Source organism: Mastigoproctus giganteus, chromosome 11 (genome assembly GCF_048544385.1).
Source record: "Mastigoproctus giganteus isolate SK-2022 chromosome 11, ASM4854438v1, whole genome shotgun sequence".
In the NCBI taxonomy this organism is placed as follows: Eukaryota; Metazoa; Arthropoda; class Arachnida; order Uropygi; family Thelyphonidae; genus Mastigoproctus; species Mastigoproctus giganteus.
In genome coordinates, this window is record NC_143585.1 from 111,531,281 (window position 1) to 111,548,449 (window position 17,169).

Genomic DNA, 17,169 nt, shown 5'->3' on the forward strand with positions numbered 1-17,169 from the left:
CCATACGTTCCGAACCCTTTACGGTGTTTTAAATGCCAGAAGTATGGACATTCTCAAATGGCTTGCCTTGGAGTCCTTGCATGCGCTCGATGCGGTGCAAAGGACTACGAAACAACAGCATGTTCAGCCGCAAAACCCACCTGTATTAACTGTGAAGGCGAACACCCGGCCTATTCACGAGCATGCCAGAGGTGGAAAGAAGAAAAAGAAATTCAACGGCTGAAGGCAGAGCTAAATATATCATACCAGGAGGCAAGGAAATCGGTCAAACCCCTGAATATCAAGACACCTACCTACGCCCAGAAGGTAGCAGGGAGATGTTCCGTCGGAACTCAGACGGATATGACCATTCTTCCAAAGGAGTCTTTCACTCCCATCGCGCGATATCTTTTAAGTTCTCAAAAACCTGCACAGAAGGACCAATCAGCTGCCACTCCTATATCGGTACCTCCTAATGCTCCACAAACAACAAAGATAATTACGAAAGATAAGAATAAAAAAGGGGAAGTCCCCCCCCCAGTACCCAAGAAAAGATGGATGTCGAGCAGAAGGAGGTACCCGAAGATTCAGTCTTGGAACTCTTTGCAGAGGAGGAAATGGACACGGGACAGCGTCCATTCTTCCCCAAAAAAGATAGACCCAAGACTGATAAAAGTAAGCCCTCAGCACCTCGGAAGCCGCCTGATGGACCCACCAAGCCAAAATAATGGCTAAATTCCTACAATGGAATTGTCGTGGATTCCGGCGAAATATAGATGACATCAAGGCCCTCCTGCAAAAGCACGAGCCAATTTGCTTTTGCTTGCAGGAGACATACCTAAAGGCAAATGACGATTCCACGATGCATAACACCACAATTTTTCGTAAGGATAGAATTGCGGATGGCTCTGTACATGGGGGAGTGGCTATCCTTGTGGGTAACCAGACCCCAGTGCAGCTCTTACTAATTACAACTAGCATAGAGGCTGTTGCAATTCGCCTTACGGTCGGATTTTTATTAACTGTGTGCTCTATCTATTTGCCACCTGGGACTGACATCTCCCAGGCAGACCTTGATGATCTTCTAACGTAGTTGCCTCCCCCTTTCTTACTTCTCGGGGATTTTAACGGACATAACACCCTGTGGGGTAGTGCTAACATCAACGGAAGGGGACGAGTCATAGAGGTATGCTCAATGACAATGACCTTTCCCTTCTAAATACTGGAACAAACACCTTCTTCCACATGCCTACCCGTACTTTTTCTGCTATTGATCTCTCTATTTGCTCCCCTTCTCTACTCCCTTCACTCACCTGGGAAGTGGAGGAGAATCCATACGGAAGTGATCACTTCCCTGTGATAACCTCGTTACACAGTGGGAGACCATGTCTTCCCTTCAGGTTACCACGGTGGAAGATTGATCAGGCTGACTGGACTGCCTTCCAACATCAGGCAATTTTTGATCTTAGCACGGTCAGTCAAGAGCCTATCAATGATGCAGTTAAGTACATCACAGAAAATATTGTCCAAGCAGCTGCGAATGCTGTTCCAAAAGCATCTGCCCGGTTTCCACCATTTCCCAAACCTTGGTGGAATTCACAATGCACAGCAGCAAAAAAGGCTCAAAACAAAGCGTGGGGGATATTTCGCCGATATCCTACCCCGAACAACCTTAAAGCCTTCAAACGTGCACGAGCCAAAGCACGCTACATCCGTCGTCAGAGTCAAAAGGAATCGTGGATCCGTTTTACATCGTCTACCAGTCTACCAACTCTAAGGTAGTCTGGGATAAAATCCGGAAAATGAAGGGAAAATGTACATCCCACCCTTCTTCAATCCTAGATTATAATGGATGCGCTATTGCAGATCCAACTGCAATAGCCAATGCTCTTGGGGAAACATTCTCTAACATCTCTGCAACATCTTCGTATTCTCCAGAGTTCCTGGTCCTGAAATATAAAATTGAAAAACAGGCACTTAACTTTAAATCTAAGAGCATTTATCCCTACAACGGGGATTTCACTATTCAGGAACTGAAAAGAGCCCTCGCTCTTTCCAAAGCAAGTGCCGTTGGACCAGATGGCATCCATTATGAAATGATTAAACATCTTTCACCAAAATCTATGGATTGTCTGCTCCTTCTGTATAACAGAATCTTTATTGATGGGCAGTTTCCGGACTCCTGGCGAAAGGCAATCGTTCTTGCCTTTCCTAAGCCAGGAAAGGATATCCAAAAGTCATCACCAATTATCGTCCTATTGCTCTGACCAGCTGCTTGTGCAAAATCCTGGAGAGAATGGTTAATTCTCGTTTAATTTGGTATCTCGAAACAAATGACCTTCTCTCCAACATCCAGTGCGGCTTCCGAAGGAACCGGTCCACTTTGGACCATCTTATTAGATTGGAAGCATCCATCCGGGATGCTTTCCTAAAACGCGAACACTTGGTGTCGATGTTCTTTGACATGGAGAAAGCGTATGACGCAACTTGGAGATTTGGCATCTTAAAAGATCTGCATAGCCTTGGCCTTAGGGGGCAACTCCCCATTTTTATTCAAAACTTTTTAGCCAGTCGATCGTTCCAAGTTCGTGTGGGATCCTCACTCTCTCGTTCCTTCAGCCAAGAGGAGGGAGTACCACAAGGATCAGTATTAAGTGTCACGCTTTTTGCCATCAAAGTCAATTCCATCACAGAACACCTTCCTCCAACTGTAAACTGTGCCCTCTATGTTGATGACTTTAGCATATTTTGTCAGTCATGCAACATGAGGGTTATTGAAAGACAACTGTAGAAAGCTATCGATCGCCTCAACTCCTGGGCTCTTGCTAATGGCTTCAGGTTCTCGCCGGAGAAGACCGTTTGCGTACACTTTTGTCGTAAGCGTAACCTTCATCCTGAACCTGAATTAAAGCTCGGACAAAATGCAATTCCAGTAGCAGCAGACGCAAAATTCTTGGGACTCGTATTCGATAAAAAGCTGACCTTTCTGGATCACATCCGTCAACTCCGCACAAAGTGCACAAGAGGGCTGAATATTCTCCGCTCTCTTTCCTCAACATCTTGGGGTGCGGATCGATGCACCCTACTACGCATCTATCGTGCACTTGTACGATCCAGACTGGATTACGGGTCCCTGGTATACAATTCGGCCAGAGATAGCGTACTTCGATGGCTGGATTCTGTCCATCATCAGGCTCTCCGTATCGCTATTGGAGCATTTCGAACATCTCCCGTCCCGAGCTTATACGTCGAAGCATACGAACCACCGTTATCACTTCGACGTAAACAGTTGTCTCTAAAGTATGCCTTAAAACTGAAATCCCTGCCAGACCATCCTACGTGGCCATTCATTTTTGAGCCACGATGGGAAAATTTGTACAATACCCGTAAGACTGCCAATCGTACTCAAAGAACTTAATATTAAGGTAGACAAGGTTGCCCAAACACCAAAGCAACCCCTTCCACCCTGGCATGCTCGTGTTCCAACATGTGACTTGGCCCTCAGAAATTGGGGAAAGTCGGACACTCCATCGTCTGTCTACCTGCAGCTTTATTCAACACACCGAGCTGAACATTCTGACTTCGCGCCAGTTTACACAGACGGTTCGAAGTCCGAATCATATGTGGGATCTGCTGCTGTCTTTACAGACAGCACTACATCGGAGCAGATTCCCTCTGAATGCAGTATGTTTACTGCAGAGCTGCATGCTATAGAGTTAGCCTTGGATCACATTAGTGAATGCCAATACCAACGGTTCATTTTATACTCCGATTCTCTCAGCGTGTTACAGGCTTTAATATCTGTAAGATATAATCCTCATCCAGTTCTGTCTAGTATTCAGCAGAAGATTCACTTCCTCCTCGGATGTAAATATGATATCCGCTTCTGCTGGATTCCAAGCCACATTGGGATTAGGGGAAATGATTTGGCTGACGCCGCAGCCAAATCAGCAATTCCCAATAATAACCGCTGCCTGTCAGTCCCCTATACAGACTACAGGCAAATAATACACAAAAAGATATATTCCCAATGGCAGGATTCGTGGAATAGACAGACTGCGAATAAATTATATCGTATAAAGCCTGTTATTGAACCGTGGCAGTCTAGTCTGCGCAGGAATTGTAAGGAGGAAGTTGTTCTCGCCCGGACCCGCATAGGACACAGTCATTTGACTCATTCGTTTTTGCTGAGAGCTGATGACCCTCCTATGTGTGAGTCCTGTGGCATAGTTTTAACTATCAGACACCTTTTAATTGATTGTCCAAATTTTAGGAATATCCGTTTTACCGCTTTTAATCATCTGACTGAGCCTTATACACTCAGTCAGATTTTATCCGACAATGACCATGTGTCTGCTGTTTTTAACTATTTTAAATTAATAAAAGTTTTTAATTGTATCTAAAATGCATACGTTATTGTTATTTCTTTATTGATTTATTTTTAGCTATTTGTTATTATATACCGTGACGTGGTGGCCTAACCAATTAGGTCACCGAGAGCTAAAATTTTTATTTTACCTGTTCTTGGCGCATTATAGCCTCAGTTGCTGATGCGCCAATAAAATACAAACAAACAAACAGCTCATGCATTAATGATCTTGGCAAAACACCTCCCACCATTCCCAACACGCTCCCCATTCAATGCCTCCTGTGGTCTTCCGTCAAAAGGATATCAGAAGGATTTTGATGAATCTTGATGCTAAGAAAGCTCCAGGTCCTGATGGTATTTCTCCATTTGTTCTCAAAACCTGTGCTCCTGAACTTACTCCTATTCTTTGCCGCCTTTTTTCACTTTCTTATTCCAAAGGTGTTTTTCTTTCTGCTTGGAAATTTGCTCATATCCAGCCAGTTCCTAAAAAGGGTGACAAATCCCTCCCATCCAATTATCGTCCCATTGCAATTACTTCTACTCTTTCTAAAGTAATGGAGAAATCAATTAACCGCCAACTCTTAAACTACCTAGAAACCTTCCGTCTGATCAACGATCGCCAGTACGGATTCCGTCAGTGTCAATCCACTGGTGATATTCTGGTTTATGTTACCCATTTATGGACTAATTCAATGGAAAGGTTCGGTGAAACACAAGTAGTTGCTCTTGACATCTCAAAGGCTGGTGATCGTGTTTGGCATAAAGGTCTTCTAAACAAGCTTCCATCTTATGGTTTCCCAACTGTTTTTAGTAATTGGTTATCCAGTTTTCTCTCTGATCACTTACTGAGGGTGGTGGTAGATGGCTCTCTGTCTTCTAACTTCTCCACTAATGCCGGTGTTCCCCAAGGTTCAGTTCTTTCCCTGATTATACCGGGGTTCGAGCCCATCACCACCAAATACGGAGGGTGCGGAAAGGTTAGGGAATGACCACCGCATATTCCCGGAGCAATATAGCCTTAGTTGCTAATGCTCCTAAAAACCAAACAACAAACAAACAAGTTCTTTCCCCCACTCTTTTCCTCTTGTATATTAATGACCTTCTTCCATTGACTGGAAATCCTATCCATAGTTTTGCCGATGATAGCACACTGCATTCCACTTTCCATTTTGAGAAACCTTCTGCTCAATCAGCTTCAACTTCTCGAAAATCTACTACCAATTCCTTAAATGCCGATCTTCGGGTAATTCTCCAGTGGGGCAAAGACAACTTAGTTGATTTCAACCTTTCTAAAACTCAGTCTTGTCTTATATCTCGCAAAAAGGATTCTTCTGCTCCTATGCTTATCTTTAATGACACTCCAATTTATAGGCAAAAAGATATATCTCTTTTTGGGGATTACCCTGACTTCTAATCTCTCTTGGCACAAGCACATTACAAATATTGCTTCCTCTGCATCTAAAAAACTTGGTTTTCTCGTTCGCTCTCGGCGTTACTTTTCTTCCAAACAGCTGCTCACTCTGTATAAATCGCAAATCTGCCCTGCCATGGAATATTGTTCCCACATCTGGGGTGGTGCCCCCAAAACCTCTCTTAGGCTTCTTGATTCCATTCAGAAGAGGGCAGTTAGGTTAATTAATGATTCATCTCTAACAGAGTCTCTCCACTCGCTTTCTCATAGATGTACTGTTTCTGCTGCATGCCTCTTCTACAGATACCTCTGTGGGCACTGATCTTCTGAATTGGCTTCTATAATTCCCGCTCTCTCTTTCAAAACAGTCTGAACACGTGCCGCCACCAGCCAACATCCATTTACTGTTCATCTTCAAACCCACAGAACCAACTTTTCATCTTCCTCATTTATTCATTCAACTGCCGTTTTCTGGAACAACTTTCCTTCATACGTATTTCCTGAAAATTACAATCTACAGAAGTTCAAGTCCAATGTCAAAAAAATATCTTCTTTCATCTTCTCAACCTCCAACCCAAGCACGGTGCTAAGTACTATAGGTTCTAATACCTCTCTTGTTTGGGGTTGACATAAAAAAAAAAGTTTAAGTTATGTGTATTGCGCTATACCGTTAGGTTCATAGGGGTTTAAGGTTTATCCTTACGAGAATAAAGTTCATTAGCTAAAAAAAAATGAAATAAAATCAAAATACGCTAACCTAGATGATGAGAACCTCTGTGATCTACTTGTTTACTTCAGTTAAAAACCTGCAATTCCACTACGATGCACTATATTACTAGTAACACTACAGCCAGGCCTCGCATAACGCGAGTTCGATTAATGCATGTTTCAGTTACCACTATTTGAAAAAAATTATACCACTTTTCATGATGCAAATTTCCAGTTTATGCGATCTTTTTTTTTTATGCGATAGTGGAAAAAGATTTGAATCACGTGTTGATTACCGCGCTTTGGACGGGCAATAAACAAATGTTTGCCTGCTGCCCACCTCTGTGTGTTCCATCAACCATCAGAAGAAGACATGTTACTTGTTTGTCTCCCACTAATGAAGTCAATGCAGACTCGCATTTAAAAATTCAAATTTTTAAATGAGCCAGATGAAAATGTTACCACGAAGGAGATAACGGTAAAAGAACTAGATGAAATCTTTCATATTGCAGAGAACCTCAAACAAAAGGTTTGAGATTCTCTGTGATATTTATTACGCCAGGGCCCAGAGAAGATTGTTGTCAGCTATCGGAAATTGATTGATGAAAAGAGAAAGTCAACACTGTTCAAATATTTCTGCAACAGTCATTTCTTCATGGTGTATTTTATGTCAGAGGTTCCCAAACTTTCTTGGTTTGCGGCGCCTCTTAGTGTCTCAATAATTTTTTTACAGCACATCCAGACCAAAAGAAATACCTAACAGTTCCATTTAGTAGTTAGGTCCAAACAACTTAATAAGAAATGTTGAAACTGTGAACTTCCTCAAGCTAGTAGTTCGTGTGGTGTCCGACAGATGTCGAGTATCACTGTGTTTCCCTCGAAAATTTAAAATATTCTGTGGCGCACAGTTTGTGAACTGCTGTTTTGTGCAATAAACATTTAATTCCATAATTATTTTCATTATCTTTTACATTGTATACAGTTAAAAAGTTATTTAAAAGGTATTTTTAAAATTCTTTATAGACATTCCAGAAAGTCAAGTATCAATCATAATTTTTCCTATTGATTATTATAATTGATTAATGCGTTTCTGTTTTGCGCGATGCACTCGCGGGACGAATTAATCGCGTTAATCGAGGCCAGCCTGTATATTCACATTAGATCACCAATACAAAAACTACAAATGTTAATGTTAGGTTAAATAATACATGATAGCATTAAGTTGTTAAAACAAATGTGTTGCTTGAAGTTATAGTTTATAAGCATGTTGTAATATTGATTACCCTACTACAAAACCACAGTGAAACCTCCAAGTATTGCCTAATATTAATGCTAAAACAATGGCGGCAAAAATCGGAATGTTCTTATTGAAACAACACAATGACAGCAGAAGGCGACTGTAGTTTTTTAACCAATTACAAGGGTCAAGAAAACAACAAATAAAGAAAATTAAAGAAAAGAAAATAAAGAAAATGAATTTTTAAATCAAAAATTATAAAAAAACAATGATTTTAAAAAGCAGCAGCTCCCATTAAAGCTTCTGATCCAGATAGCCTCATCAGCAGATTCAAACATTCCTATCGATACAACACAATGCCAGCAGAAGTCAAATCAGGTTTTATCAATGATATACAAGAATTTTGCTAGAGGAGATAAGGAAATGATTATTCTGTTGTATAAAGCAATTAATGGTCAGACCAAATCTTAAGTATTGCATACAGGTCTGGAGTCCTCATTTTAAGAAGGATGTAGAGCTGCTGGAGTGTATAAGGCAATAGTCAGACCAAATCTGGCCATTGCCTTATACAAGGCAAACAAGATTGGTGAGAGGACCAATGGGGTGCTCTTACCAAGAAAGGCTTCAGTTTTGCATTGCCTGGAGACCAGACATCTTTGAGGTGTTTAAGGCTTTGAACAGAATCTCATCAGAATGAGCATGCTAAATGCTGATGAGATTCTTTCCCCTTACTCAGACTACACATGAGGGAGGGCATATATTCAAATTGAGGAAGGATGATTGCAGAATATATACAGAAGTTTGGCTTTAGCTAGCAGGTGGTTAATTGCTGGTACAAATTTCCATCTGATGTTGTTGTAGTGGACAGCTTGAATAAATTCAAGGAATAGCTAGAGAAACAGTTAGAGGAGGGTTGGATGGGTGAAATTTTTTTTTGTTCATGCTGTATACGCTTGCTTCCTTACATCATTTACAATATTGATACTGAGTCGACTGTGTTTTTTAAACAGTTACAAAGGCTAAGTAAAAAACAGATGCAACAACTTAATCAAAGAATCACAAATAATTACTATACCACTAATTTTAAATCAAATGTTAAAAAAACGTGTGTGTGCATCCAATATCAAGATCCTGAGATTTGCCAACATCTGGTATGGGAGAAATCTTGAGATTTTTTTTAGAGTCACATCATACTATGTCCTAATACAGGTGTTGCTCTCAGTGCTTGACTAGGGATCTGCTATTGACAGGTTTCCCAGGTGGACAGGATATCTGTGATCTTTGCAATCATCTTGATTGTGTTGTTCAGTCTGACTTGGTGACTTCTGCTTGGAGTGGAACAAAAGTCAGGTTTTCGATAAGCTGTGAGCTATGTGGTATGTATTAATTTGGGGCACTGTTTTTGTGTGATGTCCATTGTAGTAGTAGCCAATATTCATCCAAGTAAATTCTTTTGATATTAGTTTTGGCTGTAGAAGCCCAATTTCTGTCCCATATAGTGCTACTGGACAAATAACACTATATATATACTCCTTTATGGTTTTTATGTGTCTATAATGCAATAAATGTTGCTTTACAATCCAGTTCATTTTAGACATCTTGATGTGGAGCGACTGAAAGTGCTGCTTAAATTTAATTTTTGATCAAAGATGATGCCCAAATCTTGGTAAAATACTTTTGAAATCAGACTACCAGTCAGTTCCAGAAAATCTGTTTAATTTGGCTTTAGAGAGTGATGTGGGCTGACCTGTTATGATTAACTTCCAGGGTGAAATGAGAAGGTATGTTTCTAAATGTTGCATTATCCGAATCATTTGTGACTCTCATGGAATCCTCTTTTTGATGAATGGCCCAAATCAGCCTTTTGTTGTCAGCATAAGGTATTAGGTATTAAATTATTAAATACTAATAATTATTAAATAATTTTAAAATTATTTAAAAAAACTAATAATTATTAAATAATTATAATTATTTTAAAAATATATATTATTAAATATTAAGGTATTAAAGGCATAAGGTATTAAATTCAGCTTTATGTGCCTAGAATGGGCAAATTGTGGATGTAAAGAGAAGACTGAAAAGAATACCTCCTTGCCGCATGGAACTCCGGCTTTTTTATTGAATATTCTGTGTTGTTCACAGTAATAGCTAAGCTTCTACTGGATAATAGTGACGAATAAGAGGCTTAGAAGAGTTCATTTTATTTTGTAGTAATGTTCCACTAGCTGCAACAGTGCATTGATATTGACTGAATCTGAGGCTGCTTTTATATCCAGATATATTGTAGCCATTTCACTATTGGCTTCAGAGCCTTGTATTCCTGTTGGTATTACACTGAGTGGACAGAAATCATGGGATACCTACCTAGTAATGGGTAAGCCCATCGCCGTGTGACTGCCCAGATAAGAGCAGTCACAGAGCGAGGCATTGAAATTCCACAGGTATTTCCATCCATGCTTGCTGCACCACTGTCCATAATTCTGTTGCATTCCTAGGCGGAGGATCCAAAGCTCAAGCAGACCTTTCCACAGCATTAGCATTGGTATACGATGCAAGAAAGCAAGCTTATGCAGCATCAGCCAAAAAAAACCCTCCCATTTCACCTGTCCAGCTCAGCCTTAAATTTATTTAGGCTATCAACTTCCACAATAAAAGATGGAAGTCCGTTCCACCAATCAACTACCCGCTGGCTAAAGGCAAATTTTCTACAACTATTCTAACATCTATTCTACAACTGTCTTTCCTCAATTTGAATCTGTGCTCCCCCCCTCAGGTTCTTAGTTTGAGCAAGAACAAGAATCCCATCAGCATTCAGTTTGCTCAACCCATTCAAGGCCTTATACACCTCAATCAGATCACCTCGCAGGTGCCTACTCTCCAGGTACAGCGATTTGCAGAACTTAGCTCTTTCTTGGAAAGAGCACCCCTTTGTTACCCTTACCAATCTTGTTGGCCTTCTTTACACTCATTCTAACTCTACATCTTTCCTAAAATGAGTCCTCCAGAGCTGTACACAGTACTCTAGGTGTGGCCTGAGCAATGCCTTGTATAACGGGATAATCACCTCCTTGTCCCTGCTAACAAAATTCCTATATATCATTGAATGACTCCATGATCTGCCCTGGCAGCCCATCTGCACTGCTCAGTGAACTTCATATTTGACTGCACAGGTCTTTTTCACTTTCCACTTCCCTGAGTGTAATACCGCACAGTTGGTACGTTTCTCTTCAGTTATTGCTACCCATATGCAGTACTTGCATTTGTCAATGTTAAACTTCAGTTGCCACTTCTCAGCCTATTTGCCCAACTTATCTAGATCCAGTTATAGTAGCATACTGTCTTTACAATTGAGCATCCCAAAGATGCTCCACAGGGTTCATGCCCGATGAACCGGGAGGCCATTCCATGATGGTAAAATCAGCAGAATACTCTTCAGACTGTTCTAGTCACCATGGCTGGGTGGGGAGGTGCATTGTCCTGCTGGAAGAATCCATTGCTTTGTGGGTGCGTGATGACCATGAAGGGATGCAGATAGTCTGCAAGGATGGACACGTAGCCTAGACTATTCAGAGATGCATCTAGACATACCAGAGGTCCCAACGTATGCCCCAGACCATAACCAACCGTCCAGACTATTACCACCTGCCTGAACAGTTCCTTGTTGACATGATGGGTGCATAACATTGAACGTATCTGGCAGAAACCACACTTCATGTGGTTTCTGCCAGATAAGCACTCTCCCGTTCCCTCGAAATAACTGGAAAAGGGACTCATCAGACCGGGAGACCCATCTCCAGTCATCTAAGGTCCAGTGCCAATGTTCTTTCGCACAGTTTAGGCATAGAGTCCTACGTCATGGTGCTAGCAATTGGACTCTGGTGGGTCGGTGGCTCCCCTACCTATTGTGGCTAATGATTACCTGGGTCTTGGTGGAAACATTTCTGGCAACACCCTTTTTTTTTTTCCCTAGACACAATACACACATGGGTGTATACCCCCATGTGTGTATTGTGTCTGTAAATGTGGTACAGCGAATTATTTTTCACGTGAGAATCCAACATTTGCTTTCTAAACTTATTTGTGTTTGCCCTTCCAATATTTCTCATTTTGTCTCTGCGCTGACTGCAATAAAATGCTGCTTGTAAAGTTAGATACATACGTGCTGTTCCTTAAAAGTGTAAGGGTTAGCAAAACATCCCCCATCTTTTATTTGTCAATGATTCTGCCACGCATTAGCCATCTGTGTTCAGCAAAGCAGGCACAGATATCACATTGAAGGTATGCATAGTTATTTGGTTTAATACTAATAGATTTTTTTTTGGCTTTGCATTGCTTTGCTTTTGCACAGTGATTTAGGGTGCATAAAATGTTAATATATGCATTAGGCAATCTGTTGGATTGTTGGAACAATAATAATTGATTCTATTATGACAGCATATTTATATTAACATTGCTGAGGCGCATTTAGGGCTAGAGCCTCAAGCTGCAAACAAATTTAGACTAGGTCAGAAATGGCTGTGTATTATGATGCTAAGCACTTTATATACATAGATTAACATTGCTGTTAAACTATGCGTTTTGGAGGATTAACATTTTGATGTGCCATGTGCTGTCATGGATAATTTAAGGTGTGCCATGTGCTGTCACGGATAATTTAAGGTGTGCCATGAAGATAAAAAGGTTGCAGAACACTGGTCTAGATCACAGTTTTTTTAAGGACTGCCACGAGTATATATAGTTCTAAATATTCAATACTGCCAGGCTAGAGATTACATGTTTTGGTTTTGTCAGCTTATGGATGTTGTTTTTTCTCATTGTTATTGAGAATGTGATAGGAGGATGGTCCAAAGAGAATGATGGCATGGGAGTCTACAGGATACTCCTGAGAGGGAATCACTGTAATATCCAAATAGTGATTCCCTCTCATTGATCCACAGTTGGCCATAGCTAGACCAAGTATAGCCTGTCTTTCAGATAGCTGTATTACTTCTCTTGTAAGAGAAGCAAGATGAGGCATAAGATTAAAATCCCCACAAATGACTTTTATTGATTTAATGATGTAGCTGATTTATGCACCAGTTGATAATGTCTGAGATTATCATTAAGTTTTGTTATTGAGGACTGTATACTGAGTTTACATCAAGCATTTGGGAATACATTTGAAGGGAAATGAAGGCTGCTTCATATAAGGTGGATTTTGCTGAAACATGTTTAATGTATGCAAAAATCGTTCAGTTATAGTAGGTCGCCACACCACCACTTGGTGATGGTGTGGCAATCTATATATCTATATAATATAATAATATAACTCAACGGTTGCTCTCTTGATGAATACACCATGCCATAATCAGCAGGGCTATCAGGATATTTATCCCTTCATGTTTGTTTCACGATGTTTCCATAAAGCAAATCATACCATGTTGCCTTGCAAGTATTATTTATTCCAGGGTAAATAACTTATTTCTGATACTGCACACATTTTCACAGAAAATGTAGTTGTTTTATTTTGGCTGATGTATATTAGATTGTCAGCCTTTTAATGTTTTGCCATCTCTTTTTGTATTGGGTGATTCTGATAAGGATAGCTTTGTCAATATTATATGCTACCTCCTCCTGTGTTTCCTGTTGTGCATTGTTTAATAATTGCTAGCTGTCATTAATTTCTTCTTTTATGCCGTTCTTTTTTTTATTTCTGTAAATGGTTTGACTAGCCATTTGCCCGGTTCATTTCATTGGTGATTATTGCTTTATGGGAAAGGTGGAAGCTTATACAAAAGGAGTCGTATGTTTTATTTTCATTTTTTTTTTTTTTTTTTTTTTTGCTGGGACCTTTATTCCAAATGTAACCTGAAAGTAGTAGTCAGTCATGTTTTCATGTGAGACTTTTGGGTTGGACTGAGTCTGGTGAGGAAGAATTTTGATTTTCTAGTTGCCATTGATGACGAATATGCAATCAGCATATTTGTTAGTTGCCCTTTTCATAATTATTTTCTGCCCTTGTGATTATTATTTTAAATAACTAAGCTTAGTTGCTTGTGCATACCTTTTTATGCACACTGACTGGGAGGTTATCTAAACTCTTCTGTTTTCACTTCTTTACTGTAGCTGTTGGGATGCACCATTGTTCTTTCTCATATAGTTAATATTGATGGATAATAAGCATACAGACTTGATCCATTGCTGATAAATTCATTTCATTTTGCTCAGTGATATTTGTCCTTGTGAGATCATTTTTGGATTTTCTCCTTTTTTTATATCCAAATAACTATTTCACACAACACTATACATTAGTTGATTCTCTTTGACAACCCTGTAGGTGGTGTATGAATTCTGATTTATTTTTTCAGGTATTTATTCTCTCTTAAGAGATTGTGTGATGTTAATTCCTTGAGGTTTTTTTCTGTGAGTGTTTGTCACACTTGTTTTTTTTTTTTTTTTTTTTTCTAACTCTGTTGAGCTGTGGTTCTTGTTCAATGGCTAAAAATAATAGCTGTTATCAGCCCACTTACATTGCCATAGATATGCAATGTAGACAAAGAGCCATAATTTGTGATCAAACGTGCATTTATACGTAATATGGCATAATAGTGTACTTTTTTGTTTCCTTGGGGTGGGGAACTATATTTCTAAGAGTATATATATATTATTCACTCCTCAGCAACAACCAATAAGTGTAAACAGTATTAAGGTTGCTCCGCCACCCCACCAATTTTTGATTTTAGTTTAATTTCAGTAAAGCAGAGATATTATTTTTAGAGACAGCTATGGGGGAGATCCCACCTCCCATTGATGATTAACTTAACTTAATCTTAATTCAATTTTAGACCACTATTTCATATTTCCTTTCTATTATTTTCTTCAGACACCTTGGATTGACAGATCAAATACTAATGACAGAAAAAGGCAGAAATTAGATTCTGTAGCAGAAAAGGTTTGATTGTTTACTTTTTTCTTTTAGAATATAAAATGGAATAATTATATTTAAAAGGTATTATATTTAAAAAATCATAGCACATTCATATATTTGATATTAGTGCCATAACAGCAAATTTATATTATGACAGCATGTTATGTTATGTTATGTTATGGCACTTAAAAAATACAACAAACTTGGAGTGAAATATTATATTTTAATTTGCAGCAGATAATGGAAACTTAGTAATAAAACAGTACAGCCATTCCCCAGCTTACGTAAGTTTTTGCTGGCCGGTGAAAACAAAAAAATTGTGGAAACGTATTTTGCATCCCACAGGAATAAATGGAATAAATATTGTGAAAATATCGTAATGTGAACATTGGATTTTTTTTTTTTTTTTTTTGGTAATTCATTCTAAGACCTCAGAAGTTGAAAATTTTGCTATATAATTAATTAAGCTATTTATCTCTCTAAAAGGTAATTTTTATAATGGAAATTGCACTACACTTTGATCGTTATCATATGTTCTGTTATAAGAATCAATTTTTATTGCCTTTGTGATGTTTTTCTAAAACACATTTCTGGAGGTCACTACCATAAAACAATAAAAACAATTTGCACTTTCCGGTTTATTGGGCTTTTCTGTTAGCGCAATCTATTATAAACAGGGTAGTGAACTCAATCTTATTGCATTTGCGATAATACCGATAACTGGAATTCTGTGGGTTTTTGTAGTATTATAGTGAAATGAGTTCCTATTTACTTATTACAATGGTGAAGGGACCAACGGAAAGTGCAAGTGCTAGCAGTGCTAGGAAACGAAACAAAATTGATGTTTGTTTGTTTGTTATTTGGATTTTAGAAGCATTAGCAACTAAGGCCATATTGCTCCGGGATATGCGGTGGTCATTCCCTGACCTTTCCGCATCCTCCGTATTTGGTGGTGACAGGCTCGAATCCCGGTCTAATCAAGAAGCGTGTGCTACGCACTGCTGCTCCTTCCCACCTGGCTACGGAGGCGCCACAAAACAAAATTGATGTAGAAATCAAGATGATTAAGAATTACAAAGTAGGACAAAGTTTGTCATGTATTGCACAGAATTAGGTTTTGCTGCTTCAACAGTGAACACTGTTTTAAGGGACAGTGCGCATATAAAAGAACGTGTTAAAGGATCAGCACTGATCACAAAACAGCGTTCAGCTATATCGAAGATGGAAAAGCTATTAATAATATGGATGGAAAATCAGATTCAGAAGCAAATGCCTCTGAATCCAATGGCGATTCAAGCAAAAGCAAGAATTATTTATGAAGATATTAAGGTTTCCAAAAACATTAAAGTATGCAGTGAAGTTGCCACTGCCGAATCTGCAGCTGCAGAGAAATTGTGATGTGTTGAAAAAAACCCCTTGTAAATCTCCACAGCCCTCAACTTCAGCACGCTGTGCTTTTCAGCTGGAGAGTTAATTCTAGCAATGATGCTCGAAACGTAAAACTTGCTGATGTCTGTCTCCTCTCTTTTTCTAATTTTATAATTTTGAAATTTTTGTAATTTTTCCAGCACATTATATAAAAAATTTAATAAATAATTCCATTTACATGTTCGTCGAACATTTCTTTTTTGCTTCAATTAAATTTGCGAGTGCTGCACAAGCATTTAGAGGAATTCTGACTTAAATTCTGACCTTGCATACGTAAGGATGTAGCTGTACTTGTAACTTTTGGCTGTTTTTCCTTGCATACTTTGCCAAATATTTCTCATAATCTGCCTTTGCTTCCCTAATCTCCTTTGTAACTCGTTTACAAACTAGCTTATATCTACCATACGTTTCTGTGTCACCTGATAATTTATATGCATCCTGTGCGGCCCCGGGTGCCAAGCGATTGACTGAGCGATTTCTCTTTGTGCTTTCACTGCGACTTTTTGATAGGTGAATTCTGCGTTCTCTTTTACGTTCCTCTCGTTGAGAAATCCTTTTATTTAGTAGCTCTTGTATCAAAAGTACTGGTAGAGAGCAAGGAAGGAAAGTAACCTTTCTTTATTTTTCATATCTAATAGACTAACTCCTACTAATTTCGCTTGGTCACTCCAAGCACTGCTCCTGCCTCCCCGTGGCGGGGCTGGTAACCTTGGCAGAAAAGTTCATCTGCCAGGGGCTAAAAGGAGCCAAGATGGAACAAAATATGTTTCCTTCTTTAGAACCGACAAGCAGTCAGCTAGACACAGAACACAAACATGACTCTTCACAAGCAAAGAGGTTAAAAACCATTTCCTCTGCGACTGAGTTTCCTGCATTTTTAATAATGCATTCATTATCAGAACAGCCTCTTAGTAAGCTATCCCCCTTTCTAATCCAAAAACACTTGGAAAGTATTGCAGGGTCTCCCAAGACGGTTAAGAGATTGCAACCAGGGGACTTACTAATAGAAACTGTCAACTGCAGGCATTCTGAAAAACTCTTGAAAATGACAAACTTTGCTAAAATTCCAGTAAAGGTAACTCCCCATGCAACCCTAAATACATCTTAGGGTGTTATATCTAGTTGGGACC

The 17,169-nt window shown here is 39.3% G+C and overlaps 1 protein-coding gene across 1 annotated transcript in view; it reads left to right on the top strand.

The window, feature by feature from the left end:
* Positions 1 to 17,169, top strand: part of LOC150078353 (Fanconi anemia group I protein homolog) — a 195,476-nt gene that overhangs the window by 119,774 nt on the left and 58,533 nt on the right. Inside the window, exon 6 of the mRNA XM_090385263.1 lies at positions 14,567 to 14,635. Coding sequence (XP_090241389.1) covers positions 14,567 to 14,635 — 69 coding nt within the window. The remainder of the gene's footprint in view (positions 1 to 14,566; positions 14,636 to 17,169) is intronic.